The sequence below is a fragment of the Artemia sp. Qi Xiang Cuo genome, chromosome 19 (assembly GCF_049724085.1).
Source record: "Artemia sp. Qi Xiang Cuo chromosome 19, ASM4972408v1, whole genome shotgun sequence".
Lineage (NCBI taxonomy): Eukaryota > Metazoa > Arthropoda > Branchiopoda > Anostraca > Artemiidae > Artemia > Artemia sp. Qi Xiang Cuo.
In genome coordinates, this window is record NC_142812.1 from 19,090,147 (window position 1) to 19,109,744 (window position 19,598).

At 37.1% G+C, this 19,598-nt stretch overlaps 1 protein-coding gene across 1 annotated transcript in view; it reads left to right on the plus strand.

The window, feature by feature from the left end:
- l(3)76BDm (trafficking protein particle complex subunit 8 homolog l(3)76BDm) overlaps window positions 1-19,598 on the plus strand; it is a 183,895-nt gene that overhangs the window by 11,965 nt on the left and 152,332 nt on the right. Inside the window, exon 2 of the mRNA XM_089104758.1 lies at window positions 2,479-2,643. Within this exon, the coding sequence (XP_088960884.1) occupies window positions 2,479-2,643 (165 nt within the window). The remainder of the gene's footprint in view (window positions 1-2,478; window positions 2,644-19,598) is intronic.

Consider the following 19,598-nt stretch of genomic DNA (forward strand, 5'->3'; position numbering starts at 1 on the left):
CTATGCCCCTCAATGTCTTTTTGCCCTTTAATGAACTTCATAATGTGTGCATAGTCATGATTTAAGAAAATAAACTAGGAGATTATGATGAAGAAAATACTGCTAGAGGTCTCAGCGAAAAATACTACAGTAAGATGGGCTTGAAAACCTAAAATACTGCTATTTATGACCAAAGAAATAAGAAGAGCAAGAAATAAAAGAAAACGTTTTGGAGACTATATAAGCACAATATACATAATAAGAATAACTACACAAAATATACCAAGGCATGAAATCAAGTCAGAAACCTATCAGGAAGCAGTTTGAACAGCATCAGGAGGCTATAGCAGCAGCAAGCAAGTCAAATCCAAAACACTTTTGGAATTATGCCTCTGCCCATAAACCTGGCAAACACACGGTTACACAACTAAAAGTAAATGACTGAGTAGTAGACAACCCAGAAGAAATTGCTAAGTTTGTAAATAGGCAGTTTACATCTGTATTTACTCTACCTGATAATGACCCTCTTCCAACCCCCCTACCTACCATCATAACCCTTACGCCCTCAATAGCTGTCAACATTGTTGATCTAGAGACACACCTAAAAAATTGAACCCAAATGAATCAGTGGGACCTGATGGCGTACACCCAGGGCTTCTAAAAGAATTGCATGTTGAACTGTTGGACCCACTAGCTCTACTTTTTTTTTAGAAATCTCTTGGTGAAAAGCGTATCCCACAAGATTGGGACACAGCACATATAAAGCAAAGAAGACGCAAGCAATTATAGGCCAATAATCATCACCTCTGCAGTTGGGAAGCTTCCAGAAGGAATTGTTAACACTGCAATCTTGAAACACTTAAAAACGAATAAACTATCCTCATCATGTCAACATGGCTTTTAGCCTAGTCAATCAGTTGAAACAAACCTGATTGATACTTACAATTATGTCACCAATCTTCTGGACTAGTGGTTCCCTGTTGACATTATATTACTGGATTTGGAAAAGGCATTTGACAAAGTCTGCCATAAAAGACTTCAAATCAAGCTTCTAGCTACTGGGGTGAATGATGATGTGGTAGAGTGGGTGAAGCAGTTCCTAACAGATACGAAAGAGATGGTTAAAATATTTGGAAGGGATGAAAGGATGTTCTTCTCTAAAGTGGCTGCTGTAGGAAGTGGTAACCCCCAGGGCACAGTATTGGGTCCAACTCTATTCAATATATATATATATAAAATTTGTCAAAAATCCTTATTAGCAAGGTAAGCCTCTATCCTGATGACTCAAAAACTTATTAGTTGTGCAGACACAATAGAAAATATTGAGTCAACACAACTGGCCCTTGATGCATTCACTGACTGGATTAATATTTGGAAGCTTTAATTCAGTGGAGGAAAATGCAAGACTCCACCTGGGAAAGAAAAACCCACATACTCAGTACCATATGAATTGTATTGTGGGTCTCGCAAGGCTATTTCCAGCTGTCATGCAGAGAGAGATCTTTGTGTCCTGGTAGATGACGAGTTGAATTTCTATATTCATGCACAAGCAACTATTGCAAAGGCTAATCAGACACTTGGCTTAATCAAAAGAACTTTCACCAAATGCAGACCTCCAAATCTTATTACTAAGCTGTATAAGAGTCTAGTTTGACCAAGGCTAGAATTTGAATTGTATGTTGCATACCCAAGCGACAAGACTGACCAAGCAGCAATGGAATCAGTCCAGAGAAGGGCAACAAAATGTATTAAAGGTCTCTGTGATGTCCCATATCTATCCTGTCTCTGCAAGCTCAGAATGTCATCTCTAATGTATAGACGCAAACGAGGCGATGTGATAACAGCATACAAGCTTCTAAATGCTATGAAGATAACATTCCTAACCTTTTCCAACTGGACAATTCAAAGAGAACTCGTGCTCACCCTCATAAGCTTTTCTGGAAACAAGCAAATACCAGACTAAGGAACAAATTCTTTACATATAGAGTTGTCAGCTTGTAGAATTCCCTCAGTGGAAAAACAGTGACACCTACCAGCATGGAGGCGTTCAAGTCATCAGTGGATAGGTAGTGGCCCAATAAACCATGGACCATTGCTTGGTACCCCACAGGGGACTAACTATCATCACTGAAGCTGGCGGACACAGGATTCGTCCCATCGCTAGCAAGTGCTATTTAAGGTAATTTAAAGTAATTATTTGGTGTCAGAAATACCAGTAGTATTTCATGGATCTGAATATTGATAGTACTGACTATGTCCCTCATTGTCTTTTTGCCCTTTAATGAACTTCTTATGTGTGCATAGTCATGACTTAGGAAAATAAAGTGGGAGATTATTTGGTGTCACAAATATCAATAGTACTTTACGGATCTGAATATTGATAGTACGGTACTGTCTATTCTTCTTTTGATTGTGAATATTTGAAATTTGTAAGTTAAATCTGTTAAAAAAAACATGTTTCTTTTTTTAAACTAATATTTGAGTATTCTTTGATTCCAGGTATCTTAAGGGATCAGTCTGGTCATGAATTGAAAGTCAATAGCCTGAATCTATCTTTTCAAGAATTAAATCCCAAGCTTCAACCACCAGTGATAGTAAAGAAAATATTAAGCAATGTTGTGGCTTCTCAGCAGCAGTCAGCACATGTGGTCAGAATAAGTATAGGTAAGTTATGGAATACTGAGTAGCCTACTCAAATTATCAACCATTAATGGATATGCTTTTGAGACATTAAATATATATTGACAGTCAAAGGGTTTAAAAAAGGTAAGGGTTTATGAGACTCACTTATCTGACATTAAAGGATTTCAGTGATCAATATTTATTGCGATTTATTACTCTTGTATTCTCGATTATATAAATACATTTATGTCTTGAAAGATAAAATCAATTCTCAAAGCTTACCTATAAAAAGAACTAGCATATATATGTCTATTTAAAAAGAACTAAGAACTATATGTCTATTTATTATCTCTGTGAACATTGACAAATCTAAATTTGAGCCTTGGAAGAGGGGGGGGGGAGGGGGTGCGTGGTTAGGACATTTTCCCTGAAAGAGGAGGGTTTTCTCCAGAGCTATTTCATGGGAGAAAATAGAATCTATCCTGAAAGACCACTAATAAGAAAAGTGAGCATTAGTCTATCTCCATGTAGGATCTCTATGGACATTTACAATATAGGCTTGACCCTCGCAGGGTTGGGGCTGGGAAGGGTTTGGTTATTTTTGCAGGGAATGGGGGGAGTCATCCAGAACAATCGCTGAGAGAATGTATGATGTGACACAAAAACCAAAAAATAAAAACCATGGTGTTTGGCTAAAAACAAAAAAGTAAAAGATTTTCATCAACTTTTAATTCCTGGTTGCAAATCAGCAATGATAAAATATCCTCAATGATAAACTGAACAAATCTGAATTGAAGTTAATAAAACTGACGACTGAACTCGAAAACAAAATGACAAAATATCCTCAAGGTTTTGTTCATAATTCACCAATTCTACAAACAGGGCAATCTTGCAAAAAAGAAGACACAACTCTAACAAAGATTAATTTATTTGATTCCACAAAAACAAATATATACCAAATATTTCAGCCATATGATCGTTATATCTCTTCAGTAAAATAGACACAAACTAAACTAAAGAAATGAATAAAGAATCTAACAATTGAAAAAATAAACAAAAATCAAAAATTAAATCTAAATTTTTGAATTGGTGATGCTAAAGCTTGGTTATTATGACTTTTTTTTTCGTATTTTATAAATCCAAAGTTGCCATAACATAAATAAATCCTATGTTGCCAAGACTTTCAGGAATGAATACCAGTAAATATTAAAGTTTAATTTATATTTATTGGTTAGTAGGAGGATTTTCTTTCATTTTTATAAGTCCGAGCCCAGTCTTGATGCAACCTATGCAACCTATTGCGCAAAATACTTGATAACTTCAATTCAAAATCAACGGATTGTTTATTATTTAAGATTTTTGCATGTTTCTGAACAAATATAAAACTATATATTTTCATGTGTATATGTAAATTGTTACCTAATAAATGAATCATCAAAAAATATTTATTTATCTTTCTTTTATATTTATATGGGGTCGCCAGGAAACTTGCAATCATAAATGGGGTCGCGAATGAAAAAAATTTAGGAAGCCCTGCCCTAGAGCAATCTGTTCCTGGCTTGATATATTGGTTGTCTCGTCCGCCAGGGTTTTGAAAAACGAGCCGATTTCACTTAATCATCAATCTTTGCAGTAATGAAGTACTAAAATAAACATGTCAAATGAAAATAAAAAAGTGCATATTGATGAACATGAAACGGGTTTTCTAGTAGACATTCCATCAGGCTAATTTGATTTTTGGGCTCAGCTCATTATTTTTTTTTATTTCACTAGAATTCTTAGCTGCAGTTCTTATATTTAGTTTGTCTTTATTTTAATTGAAGATTTTGTTTGTGGGTTTTGATTTATTGGTTATTTTTAAAACACTTACTTTTTTTTTAATTTTTTTAAATTCTTTTTTTTTATCAACTTTTGACATTGGTGTATGCTTCTGAACCTTGTTGTAGAGGCCAAACCATGGCATACAAAGGGGTTTTCAAGCCTTGCTCATCAGCAAAGGTGAAGAAGGGGCTCGCCCAAAATCGAAGTTTGAGGTTTCTTGCTCAACTGAAACAATAATTTTAGATTTCAGTTGCATCAAAGAAAACATAGTCTATAGAAATAAATGTACAAATATGGGGCAAATCTGAGATCTACAACCCTTGTTTACAGGTTATGATAAATCTAAGGCTTTTCAAAGTTTTTTATTTTTTAATATTTTTTTTTGGTTCTTTGCGTTTTGTTTCTTGGGGATTGCATCCATTCTGTAATAATTGAAATTTTTTGGTTAGCCTCTTAGTGGATTAATTCCACTTTATGTCAGATTAAATAAAAGAAAAACAACTTTTTTTTAACTGAAGGTAAGGAGCGACATTAAAACTTAAAACGAACAGAAATTATTTTGTATATAAAAGGGGCTGTACCCTCCTCAACGCCTCGCTCTTTACGCTAAAATTTTTTTATATTGTTTAAAAAAAATATAGTTGAAAGAAAGAGTCTAACTTTAGCGTAAAGAGCAAGGCGTTGAAAGCTTTTTTTGGCTAAATGCCTTTCTCGAAAGTTGCTTAATTTTATTTACGAACGTTTTTATTATGAATAAATATACGTAACTTAAGAATATACTTAAGTAAAGAACTTCTATATTCGTATATTTTTATTACGTATTTTAGGGGGTTCGTCCCCTAGTCAATACCTCGCTCTTTACGCTAAAGTTCGAATTTTTTTTCCAATTCTTTAAGAATGACCCCTTAATCACAAAGACCGTTAATTAGAATATATAGCTCTTATGAGAGTGCTAAAAAAACTTTAGCGTAAAGAAAGAGGTATTGACTAGGGGGGCGAACCCAACCATATACGTAATAGCTTCTGTTCGTTTTAAGTTTTGATGTTTAAAAGTTTTCCAGTTGAAAACTTGTTTTTTTGTTTAATTTCTGATTGTTTTTTAAATAATGCTAGGAAATCTGGCGCCCCTTCATAGCAATGTACCTTACCCCATGTAAACTTCATCCATGGAAATATCCTCCCACGTAACCCCCCCCCCCCCCACTACCAGAATACATTATACATTGGGGAAAGTTCATAACTTGCAGCCCTTCCCACGGGGACTATGGGGGATAAAGTTATTTTCAAAGACATAGTTATTATGTTTTTCGACCATGCTGAACAAAATGGCTATCTCAAAATTTTGATCGGGTGACTTTGGGAAAAAAATGAGCGTGGGAGGGGCCCCTTTTTTCGAAAAAAGGCAACTTTTCTCAGGCGCGTAACTTTTGATGGGTAAGATTAAATCTAATAAAACTTATATATTTGAAATGAGCATAAAATATGATTCTTTTGATGTATCTATTGGTATCAAAAATTCTGTTTTTTAGAGTTTCGGTTACTATTGCACCAGGTTGCTCCTTATTTATAGTTCGTTACCACGAACTGTTTGATATCTGATCTTTGCACGAACTTAGGCTCCATTTACAACAGATGTTCCACAAATTCTAGCGGAGAACTCAGGGTGCTTAAAAGGTAAGAAATGCATCATACACAGTGCTTGCATTTCAGTATTAAAATGATGACAAACTGTCAAACAGAGATCTTTTTTATTATCCCTCTTAGCCTCTTAGAGCATTTTCGATTTATAGCCTATTAATTATGGCTTTCAAATGTGGAATAGTTTAACCTAATAGCGGAATTATTTTAACCTCGCCGAAGATCTGGGAGATGCAGCTAGACGGCATAATAGTAAAATATTGTACTGGCATGTTAAGAAATTGAGAGGGAGCAGTCAATCCGGACTTGGCCCAGTTAAAGATAAGAATGGGGCCACAATTAGCGATAAGGAAAGAATAGGTTTGCTATGTTAATGTTAAGAAGACTAAGTTACTAAGGCTAGGATGAAGATGAATAACGTTGGGTAATGAAAATATTGATCAGGTGGGCAGCTTCACTTACCTTGATTGTATTATTAGTAAATAAGGTGGGAGCAGTGAAGATGTTAAAAGTAGAATAGCCAAGGATCAGGGTGTTATTTCATAGATGAAAAATGTTTGCAAGAATAGGAAGATAAGTCTGCGAACTAAGATTAGAATATTAGAAGGTACAGTGATGACAGTGGTCAAATATGTCTCTGAAGCAAGGACGCTCCGAAAAGCGGATGAAGATTTGCTAGATGTTTTCCAGAGAGATTGCTTAAGGATTGTTCTGGGTACCTGACTGACTGACCGTATTTCAAACAATAGGCTGTACGAAAAATGTGGTTCAATACCGCTCTCTAGGGCTATAATGAAAGAAAGGTTCAGGGGACTTGGGCACATTGTGTGGATGAAGGATGACAGATTGCCGAAAATTGTTCTTTTCGGCCAACCGTCTAGGGCTAAACGGAAAGCGGTTCGTCCTCGTCTTGGATGGGAGGACGTCATAAAGAAAGGTTTAAAGGAAACGGTAACTTCGTGGGAGTGTGTAAAAAGGGAAGCCTTGAATAAATTGGGATGGAGGAGGAGCGTGCCTAGCTGTGTTGGCCTCAGGTGGCTTGGTGCTGCGGTGAGTTGTTAGTAGTAGTAGTAGTAGTAGTAACTAAATTCACTAAGTTCAACACAGATGTTTATTGCTCCCAAGCCCTCCCATACCCTTTTTAGCTGCAGTCTCTTCAAAGACATCTGATCAAAACTCGTTATCTATATTTACAAATTTCACGGATTTTCAACACAGATGTTTATTCATCTGAAAAAGGAGTAAAATAAAATCTGCTTTAATAGTTTGCTGATGTATTGCTTTGACGGTCTGTCAACTTGGCTATTTACGCGCTGTGAAATGCATGTCATGTTCGGAGAAACATTTCACTACTGTATATTACTTATACTGTGGCCACTACTGGTTGATTCAAATTCGTAAAGAATCCGAGCCGGAGTGTCGGTAGGCAGACGTAAAAGATGTCTGAACCAGCGAAGTGTCCGCTTGGCAACCAAAAAAGCTCCTCATCATAGGCAGCGCGTTAGCGCTGCCTAAGTAAAGAACAAAGTGGGCACAATGTGTTTTTTTTTCTCCCTACCGGGGCACTTCGTACCGAACGAGTCGTCGTAGAAACTTCGAAAAGGGCTCATTCGATTGCAAATTGAAGTGGCTAGTGCCCTTTTTAATAGTCGAAAGTGATTGGAGGGCAACTAGCCCCCCCCCCACGCTCATCATTCCCCCAAACACATCCAATCATAATTTTGAGATAGCCATTTTGTTCAGCGTAGTTGATTTCCTGATAGAAAATATCTTTTTGAGGAGGACACGCCCCCACAACCCTTGGGGCAAGGGTTTTAAGTTATGCCCTAGGGGCATATGAGGTTTTTATAGAAGGCGTTGTCGTAGAAACTTCAAAAAAGGCTCATTCGATTGGAAATTAAAACAGCTAGTGCCCGTTTTAATAGTCGAAAGTTATTGGAGGGCAACTAGCCCCCCCCCCCTCCCGCTCCCATCATTCCCCCAAACACATCCAATCAAAATTTTGATATAGCCATTTTGTTCAGCGTAGTTGATTTCTAGATTGAAAATATGTTTTTGAGGAGGACACTCCCCTACAACCCTCGGGGCAAGGGTTTTAAGTTATGCCCTGGGGGCATATAAGGTTTTCATAGAAGGCCTTGTCGTAGAAACTTCCAGAAAGGCTCATCCGATTGGAAATTCAAAGGGCTAGTGCTCTTTTTAATAGTCGAAAGTGATTGCAGGGCAACTAGCCCCCCCCCCTACACGCCCATCATTTCCCCAAACACATCCAATCAAAATTTTGAGATAGCCATTTTGTTCAGCGTAGTTGTTTTCCAGATACAAAAATATGTTTTTGAGGAGGACACTCCCCTACAACCCTCGGGGCAACGGTTTTAAGTTATGCCCTGGGGGTATATAAAGTTTTTATAGAAAGCGCTATCATAGATACTTCAAAATAGATTCCCTTGATTGGAAATTCATAGGGCTAGTGCCCTTTTTATTAGTTTAAAGTGATTGAACGGTAACTCAACCTCGTTTTCCGCTAACCTTTACATAGTCAGGGTGCTAGCGCTGACTAAGAAAAGGTGCAAGGGTCCTCACGGCAAGGGTTTTAAGTTATGCCCTGGGGGCATATAACGTCTTTATAGAAGGAGTTGTCGTAGAAACTTCAAAAATGGCTCATTCATTTGGTATTTCTAAGGGATTTGACGCTTTTTTTGTTGTGTAATTGATTGGTGGGCACATAGCCCCCCCCCCACGCCCATCATTCCCCCCAACACATCCAATCAAAATTTTGAGATTGCTATTTTCTTCAGCGTAGTTGATTTCTACATAGAAAACATCTTTTTGAGGAGGAAACTCCCCCACAACCCTTAGGGCACCGGTTTTACGTTTCGCCTTGGTGGCATATAAGGTTTTTATAGAAGGTGTTGTCGTAGAAACTTCAAAAAGGGCTCATTCGTTTGGAAATTCAAAGGGATTGTGCCCTTTTTAATAGTCGAAAGTGATTGGAGGGCAACTAGCCCCCCCCCGGCCCATCAGTCCCCCAAACACATCCAATCAACATTTTGAGATAGCCATTTTGTTGAACGTAGTTGATTTCCAGATAGAAAATATGTTTTTGAGGAGGACACACCCCACCCACACAACCCCCAGGGCGAGGGTTTTAAATTATGGCCTGGGGGCATATAATGTTTTTATAGAAGGCGTTGTCGTAGAAACTTCTAAAAGAGCTCATTCGATTGGAAATTGGAGTGGCTCGTACCCTTTTTAACAGTTGAAAGTGATAGGAGGGCAACTAGTCCCCCCACGCCCATCATTCCCCCAAACACATCCAATCAAAGGGCATTTAATTGGAAATCAAAGGGCAAATTCAAAGGGCTAGTGCCCTTTTTAATAGTCAAAAGTGATTGAAAGGCAACTAGCCCTCGTCCCCCACGTCCATCATTCCCCTAAACACATCAAATGAAAATTTTGAGATAGGCATTTTGTCAGCGTAGCTGATTTCCAGATAGAAGATATATTTTTGAGAAGGACACTCCCCCACAACCTTCGGGGGAAGGGTATTAAATTACGCCCTGGGGCCATATAAGGTTTTTATAGAAGGCGTTGTCGTATAAACTTCAAAACAGGCTCATTCGATTGGAAATTCAAAGGGCGTTTGCCCTTTTTAATAGTCGAAAGTGATTGGAGGGCAACTGGTCCCCCCACGTCCATCGTTCCCCCGAACACATCCAATCAAAGGGCATTTAATTGGAAATCAAAGGGCAAATTCAAAGGGCTAGTGCCCTTTTTAATAGTCGAAAGTGATTGGAGGGCAACTAGCCCCCCTCCCCCCCCCCCCCCTTACGCCCATCATTCCCCTAAACACATCCAATCAAAATTTTAAAATAGGCATTTTGTCAGCGTATCTGATTTCGAGATAGAAAATATCTTATTGAGAAGGACACTCCCCACAACCCTCGGGGCAAGGGTTTTAAGTTCTACCCTGGGGGAATATCAGGTTTTTATAGAAGGCGTAGTCGTAGAAACTTCAAAACAGGCTCATTCGATTGGAAATTCAAAGGGCGTTTGCCCTTTTTAATAGTCGAAAGTGATTGGAGGGCAACTAGCCCCCCACGTCCATCATCCCCCCAAACACATCCAATCAGAATTTTGAGATAGCCATTTCGTTCAGCGTACGATAGTTTATTTCCAGATAGAAAAAATGTTTTTAGCAGGACACTTCCCAAGAGGACACTTCCCCAAAGCCCTAAGGGCCAGGGTTTTAAATTATGCCTTGGGGCGTATAAGGATTTACAAGAAGGCGTTATCGTAGAAAATTCAGAACATGCTCATTTGATTGGAAATTCAAAGGGCTAGATTCCTTCTTAATAGTCGAAAGTGATTGGAGGGGAACTACCACTCCCCCACGCCCATCATTCCCCCAAACACATCCAATCAAAATTTTAATAGCTTGGTAGATTATCGAGACCCACGCCCATCATTCCCCCAAACACATCCAATCAAAATTTTCGAGCTTGGTAGATTATTACTTAGTTCGTCTTTTTAATCATTAGATTTTTTATTGGTTTCTTTCGTTTAGTTTTTATCTATTTTATTGAAGACAGATAACAATCATACAGCTGAATCATTTGAAAACTATTTGAAATAAACTCCTTTAATCAAACTCATCATTTTTATTTTGAGTTTTATTTATTGAAAGCTTGTCCTCGGGTTTTCTTTCTCCCAGCTCTGGGTTCTATTTATTCAAAACTCCCCACAAGAACACGGACTCTTTAAACGTCACTACCACATGAAGAGTCAGTTTCACGTTTCCCAGAATTGAAAAAATGCTCGAACTTTTGTTCATTTTTCAAAGAAACATAAATATTGTGCTTCTTTAAATTTTTTTGGAAAGTGTTTCTCCGGTTTTTTATTGCTCACTTTAAAAGGTTGCTTCTTTTTTGTTGGCGGAGGTGCTTGCCGGAACATCTGCTTTTGCCCTATCCTTTCCTTTTTTCCACTGGCTTTAAATCTCCCTCGTTTCCTTGGCTATTTTTTCATTGTTTCCCATGTCATTGTTTCCCATGCGAAAAAACGATTTTCCTTATTTTTCAAGACTGGCAACTGTAATTCTCCTGTACAGCGTCTCCAAGTGTACAGTTTTGATTTTGGTCAGATTTTCGAGAAAACCAGTTTTTCCGGAAATTTCCACGCATTTATTTATACAATAAACCAAACAGTATGGGTAACATATAAGAGTGGAAACTGGCGCTAGTGTCGATAAAAAACTATAAACACCATCTAGCGTTTGGCGAAACTTGCAATTTTTTCAGTAATAACAAGAATAATTAACTTAATTAGTGTAATTGGTAAAATTAGGGTAGTAATAAGTGTCTGATCCCAGTTCCTGAAAGAAAAATGATTACTAAATGAGCTTTATCATCAATGATCAAGCTCATTGAAAAACAATGAGCTTGATAAAATGCAAAGTGTCGCTGAATCAGCTTCAAACGGCGATTCTTTCCCGCTTAACCATTATTTTCAGAACAAACTTTCAAACTCCCAATTGTTTGGACCCTGGTTTGCTCATTACTGGGTTGCAGCCGAAGTTGCAAAAATGATTAGTATCATTATTAGTATTTCCAAGTCGATTTTATTATTTAAACATGTAGAGTTATTCATTAATTTTCAAATTAGTCCTGAAGTTGACAGTTTTTTGAAAAAGAGAATATATAATTTAGAGAAAATATATTTTTTTTGCCTTTTTATGAGTAAGCCAAAATAATTTTCAAGTTAGTTTTGTGCATTAGCATTGCTCTGGCCCAAAAGTTGACGGATATCCTCCGAATACCATTTTCGGGGAAGCTAATATTTTTAGATATTTACACGTATTCGGGTAAGAAAAACTTTATTGGTCAGCTTTTGTCTCCATTCTTTGGCGAAAAATTGTTTTCTATATTTTATATACAACAAAAAACAAACGTGGAAAGTCAATGTGAAATAACGCGGAAGGTTTATGGTTGTTAGGTATTTGGTTTTAATTCTTATATTTTTTGGCTTTCATTGAATTTTATTCATCTTTCAATTTTTTGGGTTTTTCATTGGTTTTTTGGTTCTTTTCACATTGACTTTCCGCGTTTATTATTTTTTTTTTTATTCGGCACTTTCCTTGAATAAATTATTTCGTTTCGCGCTGAAGAAGAGAGGCGGTTGTCCTTTCGAAATATATGCTTCGTTTGTTTATTCATTATCTCGTTTGGCCTTAAACCCCCCATCTTTGATCGTTTCCTTTTCCCAACAACAAATACTATATGTGAACAATGGGGCAAAGTTCACAACTTGGAGCCCTTCCCCTGGGGACTGTGGTGGGTCATTTTACACCTAAAGACATAGCTATTAGTTTTTTCAACTATTCTGAACAAAATGGCTATCTCAAAATTTCGATCCGGTAACTTTGGGAAACAAATGAGCGTGGGAGAGAGCCTAGTTGCCCTCCATTTTTTTGGTCACTTAAAAAGGGTACTAGATCTTTTGATTTTCGTTAATGAGCCCTCTCGCGATATTTTAGGACCACTGGGTCGATACGATCACCCCTGGCTAAAAAAACAGCAACAAATAAACACGCATCCGTGATCTTTCTTCTGGCAGAAAAAAAAAAAAAAATTCCACAGTTTTGCATATAGGAGCTTTAAATCTCTACAACAAGGTTTTCTGACACGCTGAATCTGATGGTGTGATTTTCATTAAGATTCTATGACTTAGTGGGTGTCTCCCCCCTTTTTCGAAAATAAGGCAAATATTTTCAGGCTCGTAACATTTGATGGGTAACACTAAACTTTATGAAATTTATATATTTGAAGTAAGCATAAAAATCCAATTCAAAAATGGTTTATAAAGTCATGCTTAAAGATAAGAGGAGAAGTCCATCAGACGAAGTTTCATCAGAAGTCCAGTTCTTTTGCTGGTTGCCTACTTGAATTTAGTAGCCTAGAAATGTTTCTATGGAACTAAAAATGTTTTGTTTACAGCCATGTATCCTTACTAAATGGCACATAATTTTCCAAAAGATGACTCAAACCAAAATAAGATATCTTATTTGATCACACTATCCTAGTATGCAAAAGGTGACTTAAATCTCATTGTGAAAATTTTTGTTTATAAAGAAAACCAAATTCCACAATCGTAGAAAACGGACCAAGATGACGTCATTGAAATCTAAAGCTAAATAGCAGGACGCCATTTATCCATCCTTTTGGAATGAAGCCAATGAAAATGACGTCATCAAGCACTGCAGAAGTTCTTGAGTGGGCGGGGCCTAACAAAAAGCATTTATTGCAGGAAACAGACCAGCAGACTTTTAGTTCATTTTCAGAAGCGTTTGATTAAGCAATAAGAGTGAAAAGACAAATATGGATATAAGTTGTGTAGATCAGATATTTGAGAGTGGAGATATTAGAGAGTGGATATTAGAAAGTGGAACAACAGTAGCTGCAAGCAAAGAAGATATTTTAGAATTAGATAAGGCATACAGTCAGTCTCATTCATGTCCAAATTCTGAAGAGATATCATCAATAGCTTGGTTACCAGAATACAATTTCCAATTTCCTTTGGAAGCTTGCCAAGACTCGAACATGGTTGATATTTTTTCCAGTTCATCCCAAACGCTGGCTAATACCGAAGATGCTTTGATTGTGGGCTCAGTCCCAATTTATGACATAAACATTTCTTTAAAAGCTTACCAGGATGCACCGAAGGGTAATGAATATGAATGTAAGATAGACACTGCAGACAAAGGATCAAGGGTCTTTGCACAAACATTGAAAGGACAAGATAAGACCTCTGTCAAGAGAAAAAATGCCAAAAGAGAGCCTTCATATTGTCCCCAGGAATGTGTAAAAATTAAAAAAGAAAGTAATAAGGAAGCCGCCCGAGCTTACAGGAAAAGAAGAAGAATCGAGGGTCAAGAACTTGTAGCAAAGTTAGAATTTCTGAAAAAGAAGAAAGCAATGCTTAAAGAAGAGTTGAGAAAAGCTAAAGATCTCTTTGATCTCTTTAATTGATATTGCTTAAAGGTTTCTTTTGAAAATTTTAAAGACTCCTTTTAGAGACCCAGAGAAATTATTTCCTTAAATAGAGTACAAGTCAATGATTTAATGTTTTCAGTTTCGATGTTTTCAATTCAAAATTATGAATTTTATGGAAAATTTTTGTCTGAATCTCAGGACTTTTGGTTATTTAGCCTAAAATAAAGTATTTTCCTTTTTTATGTCTCAGCTTACTTTTTTGAATCTTGCTCAGAATACATTATTGCTAGAAACGACTGGATTTAGATTAGTCCTCTCTTTGTTACCATGGAAGCACGGCGACTATGGAAAGGGTTTCGGCTCCTTTAGGGGACGTATGCAATTTTTTATTCGGCAACCTCCTGGGTGCAGCATTTTTATTCTCGAACAAAATTGAAAAGGAAAAAAAAAATCCCCCTAAGACACTCATGGCGCAAAGGACGTCGATGATTGTCACCATTTCATTTCATGTGTCTTTTTTTACAGGGGAAGATAGTCCAGACCCGGGAGAGGGAGGCTGGATGCGTAGGTCTTCAATACCCAAAGCGCTCAAAATCTTTGGCTTTACGGCAGAAATGGTACAAAGTAGATTTTTTCATAAAGAAGGTAGATTTTTAAGGCTTAGATATAAAATTTTATAGGGGGAGCAGCACTTTGGCATTTTTTTCCTGTGCATCGGTTTCACTTTATTACAAGTGTGGTGAGGATCTAACGTCTGTAGTTTGGAAAATAATGAACCTCGGTCTGGATTAGAGAGCATGACGTTAATACGGAGATAGAAAAATTAATAATAAAGGTGTGATCCTGCAAAAGTCCTGATTCGGCGCAAAAAGGAATCAAAATGACTCAAGCATTTTCAACTATATTTTGGAGGTACTAAATAGGTTACTGGTACCTCCAATAGACCTTCCCCTGGGTCTTCCACTGCCAGCTTTTTAGTAGAAAGAAGGCAGGTTATATATTGTTGGCATCAAAACCAGGCAAGGACTTCCAATGTGTATGATTAAAGACCCAAACGTGAACCCGGAGTTTCTGTCCCACCATTGCCCCCCGGTTATTTTTTTCGGTGGGGGGGGGGGAGAAAGGCGGACATGTTACACATAGTTTGAAGTAGAATTGATGACATTGCTGCAACAACTATTCTTAAATGCGTTTCTTATCATTTTAATATATCAAACAATTTGTGGTAATGCACTGTTAATAAGGAGCAATACAGAAACTCTAAAAAGTGAAATTTTGATGCCAGTATACATATTAAAAGAATCGGCTTTATATGGTGATTCCAAATATATATGTTTCCTTAAGTTTAGTTTTACCTATAAAAGGCTACTACTAGTACTAACAACTCACCGCTGCACCAAGCCGCCTTAGGCCAACACAGCTACGCATACTCCTCCCTTATCCCCTCCCAGGAATTTCCCCATTTTCTTTAAATATTTCTTTATGACATCCTCCCATCCCAATCGCGGGCGACCTGCCTTCCGTTTAGCCCAAGACGGTTGGCCGAATAGTACAATCTTCGGCAATCTGCCATCTTTCATCCGCAGAACGTTCCCAACCCATTTCAGCCTGTCTCTCATTATAGCCTAGAAAGCAGGATGTAACCCCACTTTTCGTACATTCTTCAAGCCTGAGAAATTCTGCCCAATTTTCGAAAAAAGGCGGAAACACCCCTTTAAAGTAGTAAAATCTTAATGAAAATCGAATAATGAAATTCGGCGTATCAGAGAACCATTCTATATAAGTTTCAAGCTCCTATCTGCAAAAATGTGGAATTTTGTATTTTTTTGCCAGAAGAAAGATCACAGATGCATGTTTATTTATTTTTTTTTTCCCAGGGGTGATCGTATTGACCCAGTGGTGTTAGAATATCGAGAGAAGGCTCATTCAAGCGGCAATTAAACATTCTAGTGCCCTTTTTAAGTGACCCAAAAGATTGGAGGGAAACTAGGCCTCCTCACACACCCATTTTTTTCTCAAGATCGTCTGATCAGAATTTTTAAATAGCCATTTTGTTCAGCATAGTGGAGAGGTAAAAAACTATGCCTTTGGAGATAAAATGTCCCACCCCTCTCCCCAGCCCCTGCAGAAAAGTCTTTAAGTCATAAAATTTGCCCGTTGTCAACATATAGTATTTGTTATTCGGAAGTATGCATACATTTTTCGGGCGGGGGGGGGGAGGGGAGAATTTTCTGCTGAAGGGATTTTCCATAAAAGTGTTTGTAAACTTTTTAAGATTAAATTAAACTTAAATAAAATCAACAAATTCAATGAAATTTAAAAATATAAAATACCTGTATTCAATACATTTGGTCTTGTAATGTTCTGGAATGAATTTATTCTTCATAACTTTACCCTCAAGCTCCTTCTTTTGCAGTTTATGAAGATCCAACTCTTTTTCCATTTTATTCATAGATCACTCAAGTAGAATGACTTAATTTTTTCTAAAAACAAAATTATAAATAAATAATACAAGACAAATTCAAAAATTACTCTACTACGATCTTAGACTTAAAGTCCATTTTAGCTGCTTTTTTTTTAAGATTTCAAAAATTCAAAATTACTCTACTGCGATCTTAGACTTAAAGTCCATTTTAGCTGTTTTTTTTAAAGATTTTTCAGCTAAGTAACTTCAATACCAACTTCAGTAGCCTCACTACTAACAGTAACTTTCCTGAAGAAACTTCAGTCAAGTAAGTTTTCAGGCAACTTCATTGAAGTCACCAAATTAACATTTTCAGTGAAGTTCAGTTCCATTTGTGACACACGCAAAACAATCCCTTCCTGATCTATGTTTTAGCCAGAACATAATTTGCACTTTACTGAAATCATATAAATGTTTTTACTTTTATAACTTTAATGAATCAAATAATATTAACATTTTGATTACTAAATATCAGTATAAGTATATTAATCTGACATTGCGAATTCATTTGTGTTTTTTTCAGTAAAGTGCAAATTATATTCTGGGCTTGGGAAGACATAGGGGTTTTGATCCCTGCTCATGTTAATTTCTGCTCGTTTTGAGTTTGACTCGGTTATTTATTGTTATTTCTGTTCGTTTTGGGTTTCATTTATTTATCAATGCTGGTTTGTTGTAGTTTCACGCTTGGTAGATTATTTGATTTTATTTTTGCTGATTTTTGGTTAAATGGAGTTCTTAACTTTTCTTTGAAAAACTTATTTTGTGGAAAAAGTTTTTTTAAATTAATTTCTGTTCGTTTTATATTGGCGTATGACATATGACATTTTATATATGGCATTCTTTAAACACTTTCGTTTTTTTTTTTAACTTTATAGTTTGGCCTGCTATTTGTATGCTGGATAAAAATTGTCAGCAATTTTTAAAAAAATACACCCTTTTGAAAATCTGGACACAAATAATAGTGTTTAATTTAGTTTCATACCTCCTCTAGTTGACCTGAAATAGAAAAATTGATACCATTCGCAAAAAAAGTTTGTTTACGTTCTTTGATAGCTTGGATACACTTACGCTATTTTGATTTGGTTAAATTTTAGGAGCAGAAGTCGCCCCGAAAGTTTGAACAGTCGTTCTTGGGATACTGGTGAGATGCCTTATTGGGAATTAGCATTAACACAGAGCATTTTGATTTAATCTTAAGGCAACATTTAGTTTTTAAACATAATGGGCAAATGGAAGGGGGACTAGTTGCCGTCCAATCACTTTCGACTATTAAAAAGGGCATTAGCCCTTTCTATTTTCAATCAAATGAGCCCTTTTCCAAGTTCCTAAGGTAACTCCTTCGATACGAAGTCTCCTGGTCTAAACAAAAAAGAGAATAAAATAATAATACATTTTACCCACATCGATCTTCACTATAAAAAATGTTCCAATCACTTTCGACTATTAAAAAGGGCACTAGCCCTTACAATTTCCAATCGAATGAGCTCATTTTGAGTTTCTACGACAACGCTTTCTATAAACACCTTATATGCCCCCCCCAGGGCATAAGTTACAACCCTTGCCCTGAGGGCTGTGAGGGGGTTGTCATCCTGAAAGACCTTATTTCCAGAACTTTTAACTACGTTAAACAAAATGGCTCTCTCAAAATTTAATTGGACGTGTTTGGGGAAATGGTGGGCGTAAGAGGGGCGTTAGTTGCTCTTCAATCACTTTCGAATATTAAAAAAGGCCCTAGCCCTTTCAACTTCCAATCGAATGAGACCTTTTGAAGTTTCTACGACAAAGCTTTCAATAAAAACCTTATATGCCCCCAGGGCACAACTTACAACCCTTGCTCTGAGGGCTGGAGGGGGGGGGGGGGGAATTCATCCTCAAAAACCAAATTTCCAGAACTTTCAATTACGATGAAGAAAATTGCTATCTCAAAATTTTGATTGGATGTGTTTGGGGAAATGGTGGGTGTCTGAAGGCGGTTAGTTGCCCTTCAATCACTCCCTACTATTAAAAAAGGGCACTAGCCCTTTCAATTTCCAATCGGCTGAGCTCTTTTTCAAGTTTCTACGACAAAGCTATCTATAACAACCTTATGTGCCCCAAGGCATAACTTACAACCCTTGACCTGACGGCTGTGAGGGGGTTGTCATCCTCAAATACATAATTTCTGGACCTTGCAACTACGTTGAACCAAATGGCTATCTCAAAATTTTGATACCATGCAATCACTTTCGACTATTAAAAAGGGCACTAGCCGTTTCAATTTCCAATAGAGTGATTCCTTTTTGAAGTTTCTGCGACAACGCTTCTATAAAAAAACCTTATAGACCCTCAGGGCATAACTTACAACCCTTGCGCTGAGGGCTGTGGGGGAGTGTCATCCTCAAAAACATAATTACCAGACTTTTTAATTACGTCGAACAAAATGGCTATCTAAAACTTTTTACTGGACGTGTTTGGGGAAATGGTGGGTTTGAGAGGGGTGTTAGTTATCATCCAATCACTTTCGACTATTAAAAAGGGCACAAGCGGTTCTAATTTCCAATCGAATGAGCTCTTTTTGAAGTTTCTAAAGCATCACTTTCTATAAAAAACCTTATTTCCCCCCAGGGCATAACATGGCTCTGAGGGGGTTATCATTCTCAGACTTAATTTCTAAAACTTTTAACTACGTTGAACAAAATGACTATCTAAAATTTTGGGTTGGATGGGTTTGGGGAAATCGTGTACGTGAGAAGGGGATTAGTTGCCCTCAAATCCCTTTTGGCTATTAAAAATGGAACTAGCTCTTTCAATTTCCAATCAAATTAGACCTTTTTAAAGTTTCTACGACAAAGCTTTCAATAAAAACCTTATATGCCCCCAAGGCATAACACAACCCTTACCCTGAGGGCTGTGGGGGGAGTGTCATCCTCTTAAACATAATTTCCGGACCTTTCAACTACTTTGAACAAAATGGCTATCTCAAAATTTTGATGTGTTTGGGAAAAAGGTGGGCGTGAGAGGGGGGTTAGTTGCTCTCCAATCACTTTTGACTGTTAAAAAGGGCACTAGCAAATTATGTTTTTTTTCGGGGGGGGGGGGGGGTC